The sequence below is a fragment of the Echinops telfairi genome, unplaced genomic scaffold (genome assembly GCF_000313985.2).
Source record: "Echinops telfairi isolate 266 unplaced genomic scaffold, ASM31398v2 ScPeMD7_29;HRSCAF=101, whole genome shotgun sequence".
In the NCBI taxonomy this organism is placed as follows: Eukaryota; Metazoa; Chordata; class Mammalia; order Afrosoricida; family Tenrecidae; genus Echinops; species Echinops telfairi.
The window spans coordinates 5,875,917-5,894,985 of record NW_022103926.1 but is presented as its reverse complement, the minus strand read 5'-3'; the positions used below and the strand labels follow the sequence as shown (position 1 = coordinate 5,894,985).

Genomic DNA, 19,069 nt, shown 5'->3' with positions numbered 1-19,069 from the left:
CGTCTCACGCAGCAATATGATTCTTAAATCATAAGAATGACTTCAGGATCCCTTTGGCTCTGTCATGAGTGAATTGGAGGTCTGAAGAAGTTTCTAAAGACTATCTGACCTGACCAACAGAGAGCACAAAGTTCCTTTTATGGCACGTACTGCTTATTCACTACACTTTAAACGTGTTGGCTTGTCTGACACCTATTTACAGGGGACAGCATTGCTACTGTAGCAACAGTCCATTTGGAATGGAAATCGAGAGAGCCAGAGTTCTTTTGTGTTTGCCTTTTAAAGTCTTCTGCTTTTGAAATGCAAAGTGTCTCACATTTTCATGTGAAGGAATCAGAAATACTTATTACTGAATTGCTGAGAAGCAGCTGCTGTTTCTGTTTTTGGTTTCCTTGTCCTGATAGCAAAGGATGTCAGGATTAGGTTTTCAAGTTATTCATATTGACCATTCTCATTACCAAAGACCAAAACATTTGTTACTTAGTCCAAAATTAGTGCATTGTACATGCAAGTGGTAGTCCAGAAGTTAGCCCCTGGTTATGTGTCATCCCCACCAGGAACTATAAATTGGCTTAAGTTACAGTGCAGATTCAAGTTGAGATTAGAAGTATTGTTATAGAAATGGTCATTTAAAATTTAATATAACGAGTCTCAAGTTTAGGGAAATTAGAAGACTAATTTACTCTGAACTTTCTGTGAGTCAGATTGGAGAACAACTGGTTTAAGAACTTGAGAGCAAAGGTTAGATTTACTTTTCTCTAATTTTACCTGTGGTAAGTCGCTTAATTTTTCAGTATTTCTATATGTGGTGGAATAATCTACAGAATGCTTTTAATTTATTGGAAAACTTTAAGATGGTGCTTGTAGAAATGAACATATTTTTAGTAACTGATTATGTTGATGTGTTTTCTTTTAGAAACTTGTTGGGTAAACATTTGAGGGGAATTGGTGAACTCCAGAAAGTCGTAAAATGAACTTGAGCTCAGTTTTTTAGTTGAATTGAAGATCTAATTTCTGTTTTTGTTAGTATATATTGGTGCCACCTTTGGATTAGCAAGAGATAAGTTCACTGAGCTCATGGGGAAAAGTTCTTCAAAATTTTCAGAACCAGTAATGTTTAATATTTTTTTAATTCAAAATTTGCATTTGTAAGAATTCAAAATGTAACTAGGATAAACCAGTGTTCTTAGATATTTCAATTTTGGATATATTTATAAACAAATGTTTCATGGTTTTTAACTGTATGGTAAGTGATCAGAGATCCTAATAGGACTATTGCTTATTTAATATCATTAAGTTTTATTCTAAATTTTTAGAAGTTGTTGCTTTATCCCTTGGCTTATGCATTGCATGCAGAAAATAATAGTCTTTTTGAAAATGTTATGACAGTCACATAGTAGGATGGAGTCCTGGCGGTGTAGTGGTTATGAATTGGGCTGCTAACCCAACCATGTGGTTATACAAGGGCAGCAATTCGAAACCACCCACCTCTCATGGGGATAAAGATGAGGCTTCCCACCTCCATAGAGAGTTCCAGTCTCAGAAACCCACAGGGACAATTCTGTCTTGTCCTGTAGGATTGCTGTGAGTCTGAATCGACTCGATGCCAGTCAGCTTGATTGAACATATTATATGGCTTGCTGATTTTATACTTTGGTTCATCAAAAGTCAAGCTGGGTTTTTGGGTAGTTTTAAGTGAACACATACCACTTTATATATAGTGAGAACTCACAAGGGAAATAACACACATTAAAAAAAAACAGTGTAAATGGAGGAAGAATTGTAAAGACAAAGCTTACACATAAGTACCATCTGTATTGAGCCCTGGATAATACACTAATTTTACGTTTACCCAACTCAAACTTTGAGTAGCCTCCGAGAGGAGGAAAGACCACCCACTGGCCTCCTTCTGAGGGTTAGCTCTACTAGTAACCCTGTAAGCTCCTCCTGAGCTCTGCTAGTAACCCTGTAAGGAATCGCCCAAGCAAGCTGGGATTCTGTTTTTCATTATAACTCATTTATAAACAACTGGCAAGGAGAAAGTGATGAAATGGACAATGTTCTCTTGTCCAATAATTTTTTGGTGTAAATTGCATAGATGCACGCGGTTTCCTTTTTTCACTAGTAGATCATGCGTGGGAATTGTTAAAGCAGAATAGCAAGTTCTCTGTTGAGCATGTTTAGAGATGCACAAGCTGACATCTGCTTAAGTTAGCACTGAAAGCTAAAGTGCATTTTTCTAGGCAGAATATGAAGTGTGATGAAAAAATACTGTTGTCAAAATAATAATAGTTTATAAATTATCAAGGAGTCGTGAGGGAGGGGCCGTGGGGAGGAAGGGGAAAAAATGAGCTGATAACAAGGCCTCAAGTAGAAAGAAAGTGTCTTGAGAATGATGAAGGCAACAAATGTACAAATGTGCTTGACACAAGGGATGTATGTATGGATTGTGATGAGTTTTACAAGCCCCCAATAAAATGATTACAAAAAGAACTGTGTTTAGCAGTTGGCACACCAGGATCTTTTAATATGTTAGGGTAGTTTCTCAAGCCAAAATAGGAAGAGTCCTGAGTAAATAGCAGGCCTTGACACTTAAGGGGAACTGGTGAGCTTCGAATGGCTTAAATTGTGGAGAAAGTTAAATTGCAGTAAAGTAACCAGTATGTAAATGGAGATCTTAGAGTATTTGTTGCTTTGTAATTTTTACTTTATGAGAAGTCACAATTCGCTGAATCTCTGGATGACTTGCTTCTTACCATTTCAGAACCACGCATGAATTCCTGTTTGGTGCACTTGCAGAACTGGTTGATAATGCCAGGTATGTCTTTGTTTGTTTGTATTGTCCGTATTTGTAGTGTAAACTTGCTTTTACTCTTTGAAGGCTTGAGAAGAAGGCCAGCCTTAAGAGACCTCTCATCCAAAAAGTACTTTTAATAGCCCGTTAATTGATATATTTGGTTAACTTAAAGTCACTTATGACTCTGTTCGTTTGATTTCCCAAACTACCACCTCATAGTTCAGAGCAAAGTAGCTCATGAAATGTGGGGAATTAAGATAGAAACTTGGAAGTCACATCAACAGGACAGACGGCTCTGATTTAATTCATGCTACCTTTTGCACTGTGAGAGTTTTGTTAACTCCCAGTAGAGATATATATTTAATTGTCAGATAGCAGCTAAACTTTGAAGAAATCACTCTTGACACTGTCTTATCTTCAGTCTTATTTTTGAAGGATCTGAGTTGACCGTAGATGTGCTTCAAAACATATTCCCAGTTAATAAAACTTGCTGATAATGTCCTGTCTCCACTTAGGCTGTTGTTTTTATTATGAGCTGGTAAGCAAGTTGTTAAATCAGAAAACACTTTTTTTTTCCCCAATCCTGATTGACATTGGAAAGTTTATCACTTAATGGGACAATGTTGGGAATTTGCCATTTGTCAGCTTAGGAGAGCCATGATGGGCGGTAGGCTGCATTTTTGTGTATTCTGATCTAGAGGATTTCTGGGACAGTAGTCTATACTTTCTGAGTCACGGATGATAGTATCATATCTGAAAATATTTTTCTATATTTGGGAATACCTATATACTCGAGTATAAGTCGACCCAAATATCAGCTGAGGCACCTAATTTTACCACAAAAGCTGCATAAAAAATGTGCTGAAAAACTCCGCTAATACTTGAGTGTATACAGTAGGTACATGTGGAGCTGCAGGGACTCAGATGTTTTGCGTTTAAACCTATGAAACACGTGTGCCTCACTCTTCTTGCCTTTAATTGGCAGTGTTGAACTAAATTACCGCCAAGTCTTCAAGGATGGCTTGATTAATGATTGAACTTGGATGATTTTAACTGAAAGCTGGAGTCCAAATGAGGTGCCCTAACTTCTTTTCCAGACTCAGGAGTTAGGAGGATGGAGTATGAGCTTGTGGATCAATCTGTTGTGATGGTGTGTCTGCCACGAGACTGCTGTTGTCACAAGCTTGGTGGCACATCCTTGTTGTGTTTTTTAAAATCTTGGTGGAAAGGAAAATGGACAAGTTATTGGAACACCATTTATGGTGGCAGTCAAACTTGTGAGAGAACATTGTGTAACTTAGTGTGTAAAGGAGCATGTCCTCACTCATCCTGGACAGGTTTTCACCATGAGAACCACCCTCAGAAAACAAAAACAAGCCCAAGAGGCAAGCGAATTTTGGGAATGATGAGGGCAACAAATGTATAGATGTGCTCTACACAATTGATCTATGTATTGTGATGAATTTTATGAGCCCCAATAAATTGATTTTTCAAAAAAAGAAAAAACAAAAACAAGCAAACACAGACCCAGGCCATGTGTGTCACCTGATTCTCTTAAATAATCAGACAGTACAGGAGTGTTTCACAAATAAATTAGCAAAATTATGGAGCCAAGTGTATATAGAAATTGTGTATGGCTTCCTGACAACAACAGACTTAAGTATTTTGATGACTGATTTTTTATATTCATTCTCGTTTGGATCTTGATTTTTGTTCTTGTTCTTAATTTTTGCAGAGATGCTGATGCCACCAGAATAGATATTTATGCAGGTAAGTCAGACTTCAGCTCTTCCTTCGAAGGCCCCATTCCTCTGATGCAGTGATGGTGGTGTCTACGAAGAACTGAACAGGGAAGAACAGGGTTCTAGACCTTGGGGAGGGACACCATCCCTCCAAGTCATTGGTAGAAGCACAGCCGCTCGGGACAGGAACACAAAACAAGACAGGATGTAAAGAAACCAAAGGAAGTGTGCAATCTGTGTGAAACGCCCCCAGGAGGTTTGTGAGGGTGGTGGAGTAGCGCAGTGAGGAGTGCAGTGTCACAACGGCACCAGTCATTTTCTTGGTAAGAGTCAGTAGCTGAGATTGTAGTAGCCGCGGCCCAGGCCAGCTCTTGTGGGAGGCCAGTTTTCCCTTCTGCCTTTCTTTCTTTCTGCCTCTCCAACCTTAACTTAGAGAGTTGCTGGAGGCAGTTGCAGTAGACAGCTGGGGAGCTGAGTTAGCATTGAGATTTGAAGAGCAGATATTCTAAGGCAGATAAGAGAAGGACTGCTTTGCTTGGAATGTAAAAGATTGGCAGCCTCTATTGTTTTGCCTACATAATCTCACCTCTCTTATTTTGCAGTAAGATCCTCTCCCCCCCATCCCCACCAAAGTACCTACAACAATGGAGGAACTCTTTATCATTATCATTGGCCCTTTTTTGATTTTCCGCATTCCACCTGTGGAACACTTACTTGTACCAGCACTTGTTCAGTCATTTGAGAGTTGGAAATTGTGAAACAGAACAGAGGAAGGCAGCTTTTAAATTCCGTTTGGCTAGGATGACCTGTTTGCCTTTCACACTTCTCCGCAGCCTTCTGAAAGATTTGCGGTAATATTTTGAATAAGCGTTATCTGTGTGAGGATATGCAGTTATCCGTCAAGTAAGGCCTCTTCTTCACAGGCCCACTTGATAAATGAGAACAAGGGCACTCCCCAAGGAGGAAATCTCACCTTAATATCCTATCATTATGAAGTCTCCCCAGATCTGGTGACTATATTTTGGCACAAAGAAATTATTTACACTCACACATATCCTCACTGCCATTGGATTGATTCTGACTCGGAGCAGAACTGCCTCTTTGGGTTTCTGAGACTGTAAATCTGTACAAGAGTAGAAAGCCTCATTCTCCCTGGGAGTGGCTGCTACCAAGACATGCAAGGAAACTAGAGTTGCTAAGAGTGAGCTACATTGCTTAACATCTGAAAGGTACCTGCTTGAAAGGCTTTCTCAAAGACCTGTCAAGGCTCCAGGAACAAGGCAAGCAGGACAGGGTTAGGAGATGGTGCATAAAATGTTGGATCAGTTGGAGACACCTTTTCCAGGCCACCGTTTGCATTGTACCTCGTAGTATAATGAGCGGTCAGTACAACTATCTCCAAAAGAAACTGTGGCCATCTTAATGCATTGTACAGATTGCAAACCCAAACAGACCTCTGCTCTAAGTATCATTGACGGACAAAGAGCACCAGTGTCTTCCAAGAAGGAAGTTTTTAAAACCGATGATTTTTACTGTCCCCCCACCCCAACCCCTGGTGGGTGAAGTTCAGCGAGAAAAGGTACTCCTTGATACTCAGAAAGCAGCAAAACATTTGGATTTTAATTGAAAAGAAAAGGGCCCAAAGTACATTTATGCTGTGTGCACTGCTATGCCCTGGTGCTTTGGGAGAAATGCTACAGGAGGCAGATGAGACCGACTCTCAGGAAACTTAGCCTCTAATGGGAAAGACAGCATTCTAGAGATGATTTGAGAGCAATAAGTAGATCTTGAGGGGACCGTCAAGGCAACGAGGGATTAAATGATAAGACAGAAGCACTACGCACCACTGCATTTTGGGTGGAAGAAAACTCGGTTTACATCTAGAGCTTGAAGATTGAGAGTCTTGGCTAAGGCATCTTTGACTTTAAACTTCTTTGACTTTTGACTTCTGACCCATTCAACAAGAATTAGAAAAATTCTTTTTATAAATAGAATAATGGAACTGGTGAAAATACAAAGTTCTTCTTGATACCTGGGGAAATACTTTTCTGTTTCACATTCTAAAACTAGATTGGAAATCTCCCCAAACATGGGATGTAATTTTGAAATTACTCCAAGGTCACATTTTCAAAGACTCTTTAAACCTAAGGAGGTTGAAAAGGAGCTAGCCTTTCCATTGTTTTCCCCCAGCCGTGCCATAGAAGTGTCACACAAGGGTTATCAGTGACAGACTTTTCAGAAATAGATCACTAGGCCTTACTTCCAAGTCAATCAAGAGTGAGCTCATTGTGAGGTGTTGGTTTACGCAAAGCATGGCTGTTAGGTGAGACCCAATCATAGTAGGCCTGCCTTCCTGTTGATTTTGGACTGTCCTTCTGTTCATTTTCTTAACTTCCTGAGAGAGATAGTTCTATCTCCTGGAAGAAAGATCCCTTTGGTGAAACCAAAGCACTGGCTCATAAATGTTAAATTTAAATCGGAGGAAATGTAACAAATTGACACTGCTCAGATGGTTGCAGGGTGTGATGAAAAACTTGGATGCTTTTTTATAACAGCCTCTGCAACATGACTCAAAGGATGGAGCCTAGTAGTCTGTATTTTAATAAGCTTTTCAAGTGATGATATACACTGCATTTTACTATAGCTAGTACTTGGCAGCTTAAGCCCTCTTATCTTCCATATTTGGTCTGGTACAGGAGTGGATTAAGGATCCATCAGACTGAGTTCCATGAAGACAGTATCACAGTGTGTACTCTTGAGTCCATCACAAAGCCCGGCACATAGGAAGGGCTCAGTCAAACTTTCCTCGACTACGTGAATGATTGGGGTAAGCACTGTAGCCAGATGAAGGCACTCCTCCATTACTGTGCCAGCCCATCTCTTCTGCCTCTGAGGTGGAGTTAATGTGACATTAGCCCTGTCCTTTCACGAGATTGTCAATTCCTCTGTGGCTAAAAGAGTCTTCCTCCCTTCGCATGAAGAAGTATCTCTCCATGGTTCTTTTACTCGTAACTTGCATGAAAAAGCTTTGAAATAAAGAAGTCCTTGTGTTAGAACGAGATCTCTGATCTCTCGTCAAGTGATGCCCATGTACTAAAAGATCCCACAATTCCTGTCCCAATGTCAGAGCAACTTCCTGAGTAGGGTCAAGGAATGCCAGTAATTCTTACTGAATTTTCTAATGCTCTTGGCTCAAATCCGTTTCTAGAGCCTAAAGCAAAGCCACCTGGACCAGTAGACACTAAAGATTAGAGTTGTAAAGGATTTCATTTTAATTGGATCTACATCTAGTGCTCTTGGAAGCAGCAGTCAGGAAATGAGACAACGTATTGGCATGGGACAAGGCTGCATGGATCTCTTTTGAAGTGTTAAAGAGCAGAGATGTCACTTTGAGGACTAAAGTGGACCTAATCGGCCATGGGATTTTCGGTTGCCTGGACTGGAGGTGAAAGGTGGAAGATCAGAATCAAGAAGACCAGAGAAGAAATGATGCATGTGAATCATGGTGTTGGCAGACAACATTGAAAATACCATGAACTGCCAAAAGAACAGCCAAGTTTGTCTTGAAAGAAGTATAGTTGGAATCTTCCTTAGAGATGAGGATGGCAAGACTTTGTCTCACATACTTTGGATATATTATCAAGAGAGACCAATTCTGAAGAAAGACATCATGCTTGGTAAAATAGAGAGTTAGCAAAAAAGAGGAAGGCCCTTGATGAGCTAGATCAGGCGTCCTCAAAGTGCGGCCCATGGGCCACATGCGGCCCCCATTTATCAGGCCCACCGGGTGTTTTTGCCCTGTTTGTTTTTTTATTTCAAAATAAGATATGTGCAGTGTGCATAGGAATTTGTTCATAGTTTTTTTTAAGACTATAGTCTGGCCCTCCAACAGATCTGAGGGACAGTGAACTGGCCCCCTGTTTAAAAAGTTTGAGGACCCTTGAGCTAGATTGGTGTAACGGCACAAGCACAGTGACCATGGTGAGGCTCGCACAGGCCCGGGCAGTGTTTTGGTCTGTGGCACATAGGGTTGCCCTGAGTCGGAAACGGCTCTATGGCACAAACAAAGCAGAGCCGTCACACAGGTGTCTATACAGCAAATAGATCGCAGCTAGGCTTAGAATGCTGCCTTTTTTTTTTTTTTCTCGATATTTGAAATACAACTTCCTTCTGTTTTGAAATGAAAAGCAATGGGAATGAGAGTTAAAATGTCACCCCGGAATCTTGGGATGTGATTGCAGCAGCCTTGCATTTGAATTTCAAGAACGAAAAACCAATGTATTCCAAAACAGCTAGACAAAAAAAATTTTTTTAAAGGTGGGGTTTTTTTTTGTTTTTGTTTTTCAGTCATTGTATCTTATCACAATCCACCCATCCATTGTGTCAAGCACATTTGTACATTTGTTGCCCTCATCCTCAAAACATTTGCCTTCGACTTAAGCCCTTGGTATCGGCTGAAAATGAAGGCGTTAACTGCCTCGCTTAGCAAGCACCCGCATCACTGACGTCACAGGGCAGGTACCTACACAACTAGACTCTGACACTGGCTCCAGCTTCCTTCTCTCACAGGTCGTCATCCTCATCCAGGAGAGCGGTTGTCTGCGCAACCTCAACCACATGCTCATCTTGTGCTGCCAAAGCTGGATCCATAACCACCCCTCGGGGGGCAAGGGCAGGCAGGGCAACAAACTCCAAGTTAGGATCGCCAATGAGTTTTCTAGCAAGCCTCAGGGAGGCCTGTTCAAAGTTGTTGTTTGGGGCAGAAATGTCATAATACTGAAGCTTCTTCTTTCCGTGGAAGGTGATGGATTTTTGCCTTAACTTTCTTGTCCTTAATGTCCACTCTGTTGCCACACAGCATCTGGGAATGTTTTCCCAGATCCCGATGCCAGTTAGGCACATTCTTGTAAGTAACCCTTGAGGTTAACATCATAATGGCACACTGGGGTTCGATATAATAGCCATCTCTCAGTCCTCCACATTTTTCTTGACCAGCTGTCCCCCATATGTTGAATGTAATGGGTCCTCTGTTAGTATGGACCGCCGCCCCTAACGGGGGTGGACCTCAATGCCTGAAGTGGTTACATCTCAAGTTCACCAGTCACATGACATTTCACAAATGTCATTTTTCCAGTACCACCATCGCCCATGATGGCTCTTCCAGAATTGTTTCTGGGCCACATCTGACTGAGAGGTGGAAAGATGGCAGAAGTACTAAAACACTATTTGTAACCACACGCTACCTGCCCCAGTTTGAGTCTCCGTACGAGACTCTGCTTCCTCCAGAAGGAAACTTTGATGCCTTTTTCACATGTACATGCTTGCCCTGTCTCACTGAAATCCTCCAGACTCTAATAAGAGGCATTGCCATAGGAGAAACTTTTCTGATACTTCCAGGAAGATTCTTGCCCTTAAACTTCTACTTGAGCAACCCTGAGTGGTATTGGGAGATCTCTAGTTTCTAGCCCTTCTAAAATAGCATTTAAAGTTACACTGACTAATAGCACAGAAGACAGTCGCGACTCCCTTGAATTTTAATCTGAGTGGAGAACAGCCTTTTAAATTGAAATTCCATAGCTTAGATAGTGTACAGAGTTGGTGAATTGCAATCTGTGGAATTTTAAAGATAACCTCATGGGGAAGGCTCGAAAACAACCTTGACCTTGTTTCTACAGTGCCTTGCATTGCCTTGAACATAGTGAAAATGCTACTTTTATCCCAGTGCAAAGCAGTGGACTATGACCAGCATTAATAGTGGTAATATTGATGCTTGTGCTTCCTTCTTGACTTGTGAGGGACTGCAGTGGGGTGTCCTCTTCCCTCTCTTCTTCTCCTTGAGGTGTACACTCTCCTGATGTCAAGATAACCCTGGTTCTCCTAGACCTCATTATTAGGCCACAAGGTGCCTTGGGGGGTCATCTGGTGTATAACTCCCTGTGTATTTAGAATCTCCATTCCAATGTCCGTGACATGCCTAGGCTCGATTACTTTGAGTGGCTACTTGGTGCTTACCGAAGAGAGCTGCTGAAAGCAGATGTTCTTTTTTTTTTTTTTAATCATTTTATTAGGGGCTAATACAACTCTTATCACAATCCATACACACATCAATTGTGTAAAGCGCATTTGTACATTCATTGCCCTCATCATTCTCAAAACATTTCTTCTCCACTTAAGTCCCCGGCATTAGATCCTCATTTTGCCCCTCCCTCCCCGCTCTCCCCTCCCTCATGAGCCCTTAATAGTTTATAAATTGTTATTTTGTCATATCTTGCCCTGTCCGACGTCTCCCTTCACCCACTTTTCGGTTGTCCGTCCCCCAGGGAGGAGGTCACATATAGTTCCTTGTAATCGGTTCCCTCTTTCCTACCCACTCTCCCTCTACCCTCCCAGTATCGCCACTCACACCACTGGCCCTGTAGGGCTCATCCGCCCTGGATTCCCTGTATTTTCAGTTCCTGTCTGTACCAGTGTACATCCTCTGGTCTAGCCAGACTTGCAGGGTCGAATTCAAGTCATGGTAGTGGGAGCGGGGAGGAAGCATTTAGGAACTAGAGGAAAGTTGTATTTCTCATCGTTGTTACATCGCACCCTGACTGGCTCATCTCCTCCCCAAGAGCCCTCAGCAGAAAGCAGATGTTCTTTTGCTGACTGGACGGACCCATAATCTGTTGTGATCTCTACTAGTAGGCCAGGAAGCCCTGTCATGGCCACTCCAAAGCTTTTTGTCAAAGCATGCCTCCTTCCAATCAGTCAGGTCCAGCTGAGAGCTAGACCCAGGGCTTTTGTCTCACTCTTGGTTGGAGAGCCATTTCCAGGAATTATAGCAAGAAGAGTGTGGTGATGAAAGAGTAGCTCAGAAAACTACAGTTACCGTGAAGGACATAGACATTTTTCCCCTACATAGCAGCTGCCACTTCTGTGTGTGTACTGTGTCTGGCTTGCTCACTTTCCTCTGAACTTAGAAAGGAGGGGTGCCTCTTGAGTTGGGGCAGTGTTGGTAAAATACAATGTGAACAAGCGCCTTAGGGATCAAGAGCAGTGGGCAGAGACTGTCTGTCACCCAGATGGATAAAGGCAGAGAATGATTGGGGTATGTGTGTCTATTTTCACATGTCTGAGGCGTGGATAATTGCTGGCCCAGGTGTTCCTTGCCCTCCCAAGATCTGTTAAGTACCAGAGAACTCCACCATTAAGGGCGCTGAAGTTCAATCCGTACTAGCCAGGACAGTTCAGAGGAGAAACGAGGTGTGACATGGTTGCTTTGGACCGCACTGCACCGATTGCACCACTGATTGAACCCCAGTAATGGCAAATGGTTCTTTTGTAGAAAGGAGAGAGGACCTTCAAGGAGGATTCATGCTTTGCTTTTTGGATGATGGAGCAGGAATGGATTCAAGTAAGTGATGAGATGGTTAAGATTTGGGGAGAAGGGTGTAACCATTTGAACAAAATACTACTGCCATCCTATGGTGTAAAACATCCCTGCCCACGCACACACTGTTTCCTCACTATTGTAAGTAGAAGGTCCCCTTGGGGAGAGAAAAGTCTGTTGCAGCATTTCAACCTTAATACCATTAGGGTATTGGCCAGTTCTTATGGTAGCATGGGAGACAGGATTTGAATGACATCCTGATGTCTGTCCGACTGCCTGTATCTTGACATCGTCTTTGCCAGCTTGCCTAGCATCCTGGAACCGGAACTGTTGAGGCCTGCCCCCGCCCTATATCAATATTCTGGGAGCAGAAGCACACGTCTGAATGCTGGTGACCCTTACAGACCCAGCATAGGTTGTGTCCATGTGCCTCGTGACTGTCAATTTCCTTGAAGGAGAGGTTTTTCCATTTAGACACAGCCCTGCTTAGACTCAAAATAAGCTGATAACTATGAAGAGCCAAGGAAAGAAATGCAAACGTTGTACTCTCTCTTGTGTCTACCACTTCAGGTGATGCTGCCAGTGTGATCCAGTTTGGGAAATCAGCTAAGCGAACACCCGAGTCCACCCAGATTGGGCAGTATGGGAATGGGTTAAAATCGTAGGTATCACAGAAGCCTAACCCCAAACATAAGCATGCACTCCTTCTCTCCGATGGAAAGTGCCCTCCACTTTGTCTCCCTCCAGGGGTGCAACTCTGCAACAGGAGGGAAACCAGAAAGGGTCGTCTTTGGGGGCTGGCATCCTAAGTGGTGTTCAGCAGGATTTGCTCTCCATATTGGAATCTTGAATCTCTAAAAGCCGTTGGGGAGGGAGGGACGCTACATTTCTCTTGGTACTGACTGTTAGAAACATGCTCCTGCTCCTGCTGGAAATCGTTTTTACCTGGGGCTTGAAGGATGTGAGTGGTTGCATTGTGTGTGGGATGATGGGGGGGGGGGGGTGCATCATTCTACACAGCTGTGGTCCCCATGCATCTGGAGGGCATGACTGATGGAGATGCGGGCCTTCCCTGCTCGAGGATATTGTCTCTGTGCAATTGTAGAGCAAAAGGCCCCGCAGCAGGAACCTACCTAATGTCCTCAGATCCTCTGGGATTTCTTCCTCGGCTCTTGGTTCCCACTTGTTTAGTGTTTGGAATGTGTTGTTCTGGTTTTCAGCGAAGCCCCAAGAGAAAGCTTTCTATTTCTGAACTGCTGACTTCCAGCTGTACATACCTTTGGATATGGAGTAAGATGTAGTGGAATTGGAGTTTGTGCAAATGGAATTGCGAGTCACGTTTCTGGTCTTGTTGTGGCAACGTGTTGCTGGGTTTGAGGGATGTGGTGATGCCATCAGTCAGCAGCATCCCGTTGCCACATGTGCAGACTGCATGGAGAAGAAAGGGAACCCTTCCAAGCTCTTCCAGGACCTGACAAAAGAGCAAAAGAGAAATCAGGATCAGGCTGCCTGGGCTTGGTCAGTGCTCTCTCAGGGCAGGAACCCAAAGGATGTCATGAAGATTCACTCTGTGCCAGGCACTGTGCTGAAGCTTGGCAAGCAGGATCTCATGTAATCCTCACGAAAGCCTACTGGAAAGGATCCCCGGTAGTGCTGTCACTGCCAGGTAAGGTCAGCAGTCCAAGTCCTCCACTTGCTACATGGGAGAAATAAGAATCTATCCAGTCTGTGAAGGTTATAGTCTCTGAAACCCTATAGAAGGTCACTGTGAGTCACATAGGATTTGATGGCGTTGGGTTTGGTGTGGTTTGGTTCTAACCCTGGGCAAGGAACCCTGGTAGTGTAACAGTGCTCAGCTGCTTACTGTGAAAGCTCGCTGTTCGACTTCTCCCAGAGCGATCCGTCAATCTGCTCCCATGAAGAGTACAGCTTAGAAAGCCCTCTGGCAGTTCTGCACTGTCACCTGGAATCTTCGTAAGTTGAATTGAATTGAGGCCACCTACAAGCAACAACAACAGGAGTTTTTGGGGGGTAAATGGGTGGTTCCCTGGTGAATTCTGAACTGCTGCACACAGAATCCTGAGTCCAGTTCTTGGCAGGGCACCTTCCATGCTACCACCAAACATTTGTTTGTCACTGGAGGCTTACCTGTTCTATGATGCCAAATCCGTTTCAGTGGAACTTCTAGAGTAAGATGGCCCCAACGGAATGTTTAGTTCTGTGGCTCATGGGTCCCCATGAATTGGCCTGAAAGACAGCAGCTAACAACCATGACAGACAGCTCTCTCAGATGTAAGTGCTATTCCTATTTGCCAACGAGGAAAGAGTGAAATGTAAACATAAAAATGCATACATTTAGAGCCTGAGATATAAAACAGTTCTTCACTTCTATGCCCGAGTTGATATCCATTTCGCTTGAATCCGACAAACTAAGGTTTGGATTCCACTCCAGCCACTTAATTGCACGTCACCCTTGAAGCCTTAGCTTCTTGGTAAATTCAGGATTATAATATAGACCGACAGATTGAAGATGAAGGCCCTGGCAGTTTCTGGCATCTAATCTGATTTATTCATTTGTCTTTTCTTTTTCTAAAATACTTGTATTGGCACTTCATCCACACATCATACAGTTCAGTAGTTCAACCATAGGAGTTGCACAATCTTTACCACAGTCAATTTTAGAACATTTTCTTTTCTCCCCATACTCATTCATGTAATTTTTTTTTTCAATTGTGGCAAAAACATACACCAATTCAACAACTTCTACATACTTCATTGCCATTGAACTTCTTTTGTCTTTGCATGACTGATCTTGGCCTGAATCCAGGGATCTGGGATCGGGCCTAGGGACCTGTATTCTTTGTGTGATTGCATCGATGACCGCAGTCCTGTTTCAGTGTCAAGGACAGGTTCCTCCGTCGGCCAGGGAGGCACAGATCTGTGTGAGGGGGTTGCTTACAAAGCTGTTACGAAGCTGCAGTGAACAACCCCTGTGGAACGGTTCACCTCCGAGTCGACAGAAGCACCCCACAGCCTGGACTTTCACTGGGGCTCCATCCTTGTGAAGAGCCATCCATTGGAAAAGAGGCTTCGATTCTGTACAGAGTTGCTATGGGATTGACAGAGAAATGTGCCAGCCAGACCGAGAAGCAGAACCTTTGATGTGGTGAAAAAATGTGAACTTGTTCACTACAGATTTGTAAGGAAGCACGGGTCAGCCCATGCTTAACCTGATTTATTGGGTCAGCTGAACTTGTAAAGTCAGTGGGATGTTTTCCTTTTTAAAATCATTTTACTGGGGGCTTTTACAACTCTTACCACAATCCATCCATTGATCCATTGTGTCAAGCACATTTGTACATTTGTTGCCATCATCATTCTCAAAACATTTTCTTTCTACTTGAGCCCTTGGTATCAGCGCCTCATTTTCCCCCCTCCCTCCAAGAAGCACTACTTTCTTCTAGGAGTGTAGGCCACCTGGTTTTCTCAGTTCTGTGGCCTCTAGCAAGCCACGCATCTCTTGAGTGTGTTTCCTCATCTAAAACACGGGTTTCTGTGCTTAACATTCTTCTTCACAGAGTTCGTTTCAGAAGCACACGGAAAGTGACGAAGTGCTTGGAAGGTGGGAAGGGAATGTATACCAAAGTTGGGAGTGTTTTTAGCATATTTCAGAAGAATTTTTGTAAAGGGCCTGTTAAGAGGTGGAGCCACCTAGCGTTCAGAGTAGCTCGTCTGTGTGCTCTGAAACCAACTCAGAAGTGGAAAAGGGGTTCCAGGTGGAAATGCTTTTTGGCCAGACTAGGTCTGAGGAGCAGGGGAACCAGAAAGGTGACGTTTTCAGGTTCTTGGAATTTTTGCCCTGAGATCACAGAGAGGGATAAAAAGAGGGGCATAAAGTGAGCATTCTTTTTTGCCAAATTAGGGCAAAAGGAAAGCTTTTCTCAAAGACAAGATCATTTGCATCTTCTTGCTGCGTTTAAGTTTCGGGGAGAAAGGGAGACTTAATGCCAGGGGGAGGAACTAGAGGAAGAGCAACAGCACTTGGCAGCCTCCCGGGTGTTTCTGAGTAGCACCCTGGGAATTGTCCCGGGTGTTTGTGGAACTGGGCATATGATACTCATTTGTTCCCTTGGCATGCCCGTTGGTTTTCTATTTGTACATGGAAGAGGCGAATAGGGCTTCCCACCTCCAGCACGTCCCTGGGGTACTATGAGGACTAATGGTATAATAGCCGTAAAGTCTCAGAAGCACTTGGAAGAAAGGCACTTGTTGAGTGGGCAGCCCTCCCAGTAGGGCTTCACACTGCTCTGGGCTGCCTGGGATAGGCCTGCCCTTGCCCGCTCCTTGGGTGGTTTTCCCTCGCCAAACAGGAAAGAAGCAGTTGGTGCTATTCAGGGTTTTGCCTCGTGGAAGGCAGCCCCAAGGCACAGCTCCCAGAAACTTGTTATGCGGTTGCATTCATATGCCTGTGTCATGATGAACTTGAGGTGGCAAAAACAATTCTGAGACCAAACATGACTGTGGTTAATTGGATGGAAGCCAATCATTCTGGCGTTGTGTGCCGTGAAGTTGATGCGGTGTTTTTGTTGGTGGTTTCGAACTGCAGACCTTACGGATGGCAGCCCAACATAAGCGCTATGCCACCAGGGCTTCCTTGATTCTGACGTACAGTGGAACTCTCCAATAGGGTGGTCCAAACTAATCTTTCCAGAAACACACTGCCACACCTTTTTTCTATGGAGCAGCTGGTGAGTTTGAACTCCCCACCTTTTGATTAGCAGCCATTTGTTTAACCACTGTACCACCAGGATTCCTGAGCTAATTCTAGGCCTCCAGAAATACTATGGTCAAGAATTCTATTTTGCATGGTTGACTCCCGTGTTTGAGCCTTGCGTTCATACTGTTTTGAGAACTTGGGCTGTACCTGCTGGGCGGTTCCTTTGATGATGCTCCGTTTGCATCTCATGGCTACACAGCTGAGGATCTATCCACCCCTGTTTGGATCGGATGAACCCAGAGCTCATGGGCAGGAGTATTGCATGTTAATATTACAGCAGCAGGCTGGTAGTGAGGTGACCTTGGGACTGTGGTCATTGATGAACCTCTGTGCCTTGGAGAGTGCTTCAGGAGCCCTGGATGGTGGGTACGTGATGAAGAGTGTTACAGGTAAAGACTGTGGAATCACAGGGAAGAGAGGGAATAGGGTTATGGAACTCAATCAGTGTTCCTGGAACCCTAAGAGACCTGTACAAGAGCCCTGCCAAGGCATTTTCCAGTCATGTCCAGACGAAGGTTTTCAGTCTTTCTCAGATGAGAGTTTGGATTCCTGGGAGACTAATCTGTTTCTGCCTCCCTTTCAGGGGCTCAATGCGCATTGGGAAAGATTTTATCCTCTTCACCAAGAAGGAAGAAACCATGACCTGCCTTTTCCTGTCCCGCACCTTTCACGAAGAGGAAGGCATTGATGAGGTAGGTCTCACCCTCGTGGCCTGAGTCATCCAGCGCTCCTGAGTCTGCCCGGGCTGGATTCACAGATCATTTGCAAAGCTGAGCTCCTGCTCTCTTTATGGGAGGAGCTGGCTGAGTGAATTGGTTGAGGGGGTTAAAGGCAGGTATCATAATGTAAGAGGAAGTGCAACCTCAGAGAACTTCTGGGAAAAGCTTTAACTTTATGAGAATGAATCATATCGGGTGACAGGAGCCAAGTGTTGGATGTAGAGATCTAGAACTTGAATTCAGGCTGAGTGGTCACCATGCGGAGTTGTTATCCTGAGGGGGGTGGGGGGGTGGTGGTTTGGGAGCATGCCTGACTAGACGTGGAGACCACAGCTGGCAATAAAAACAACATTGCTGTCTTTCCCATCGGATGGCAATTCGGTGGACTGTGCTGTGAGCGCTTCAGCCATGAATGAGACACCTATGGGGCCCAGGCAAATAGTGCAGCATGTAAATGTATAAAAAGCATCCATGTCAGCTGCTTATTTAATGGCCGCCTCTGGAGAGGTGGGGCAGGGCTGCTTTTGAGACCCAGTTGCCGATTATTGCTATGTTGGAGGCACGCCTGATGAATTTAGAATTTTCCAATTTGTAACGATCACGGTAATAAATATATATGCTCAATTGATTCTTCCTGTGACTTGGTGGCTCAAATATCTGCCCACCTGCTTCTGGTAAGGTGTATATCCACCTACCTCCCTCCAACTCCTCACCCCCACCCCCACCCCTGCCTCTCCTTGGGGGCATCTGGGGAAGCCTATGACCTGCCTGGCCTCAATCTGGACTCTCATCCCATTTCACACCTGAGAAATGGAGGCCAGAGCTGGAGAGGAGAGACAATGGTGGGAGAAGGGTGAGCAATGAGTAGCAAGAGCATGTCCAAAGACCCTGAGGGTGGAGTGAGGAATGTGGGAGAGGTTTTGACACCTGGCCAACCTGAAGATAGGTGGGAGTGCATGTGGAGAGCAGAGAGGGACTTGTCAGGCCTGAGCTCAGGGCTAAGCTGAGTGTCTGGGACTTTATCAAAAGAGTACTGGGAAGCAGCCGTTAAAAGGAATCTAAGCAACAGTGTGGAAGTTCCTGGCTTTCTTAGAGAACATGAAGTTTGATTATCATATGATGATACACTCAGAAAGATTAGAGGTGGAGAGTTGGAGTGGACCAGTTGAGAGGCCCTGGCAATGTGTTGGCTATGTGGTCTGGCCTGGGCTCACAGCAGGGAACTTGGGAGAACGGATCCATCGTTTCTGTAGTATATCAAGCCCAGATTTGGTGAAGGATGCAGGGAAGAAAGGGCCATGTAAGAGCTGGTGGCCTGTTTGGACTTGGGGAAGAAGGGGCAGGTGTGGAGGGGAAAGTTTGAGTTATGTTCTGGACATGCCAAGTTATGCCACATTCCCAGAAGAGGTCTGGGCTCCACGGGTTGTGGTTAGCGAATGATCTCATCTAAGAGTGTAGAGAAAGACACAGACCCAGGACCTATTGCACATCCGTATGTCAAGGTTGGAGAGAAGAGAAAGTGGCCAAGAAGACAGTTGAGTGGCCAGAAAATTAGGAGGAAAACCAGGAAGGTATAGAGACATTGTTGTTCAGCGGGAAGGGTCTGGACCAGAGGATGGGTGCCAATGGCAAGTGAATGAGCTCACTTTTAAAGTGGTACCT

At 44.2% G+C, this 19,069-nt stretch overlaps 1 protein-coding gene across 1 annotated transcript in view; it reads left to right on the top strand.

Annotated features, from left to right (window-relative positions):
* The window catches only part of MORC2 (MORC family CW-type zinc finger 2), a 47,201-nt gene that overhangs the window by 6,247 nt on the left and 21,885 nt on the right, over nucleotides 1-19,069 (top strand). Inside the window, exons 2-6 of the mRNA XM_004716717.2 lie at nucleotides 2,765-2,818; nucleotides 4,533-4,567; nucleotides 11,867-11,935; nucleotides 12,482-12,572; nucleotides 17,272-17,380. Coding sequence (XP_004716774.1) covers nucleotides 2,765-2,818; nucleotides 4,533-4,567; nucleotides 11,867-11,935; nucleotides 12,482-12,572; nucleotides 17,272-17,380 — 358 coding nt within the window. The remainder of the gene's footprint in view (nucleotides 1-2,764; nucleotides 2,819-4,532; nucleotides 4,568-11,866; nucleotides 11,936-12,481; nucleotides 12,573-17,271; nucleotides 17,381-19,069) is intronic.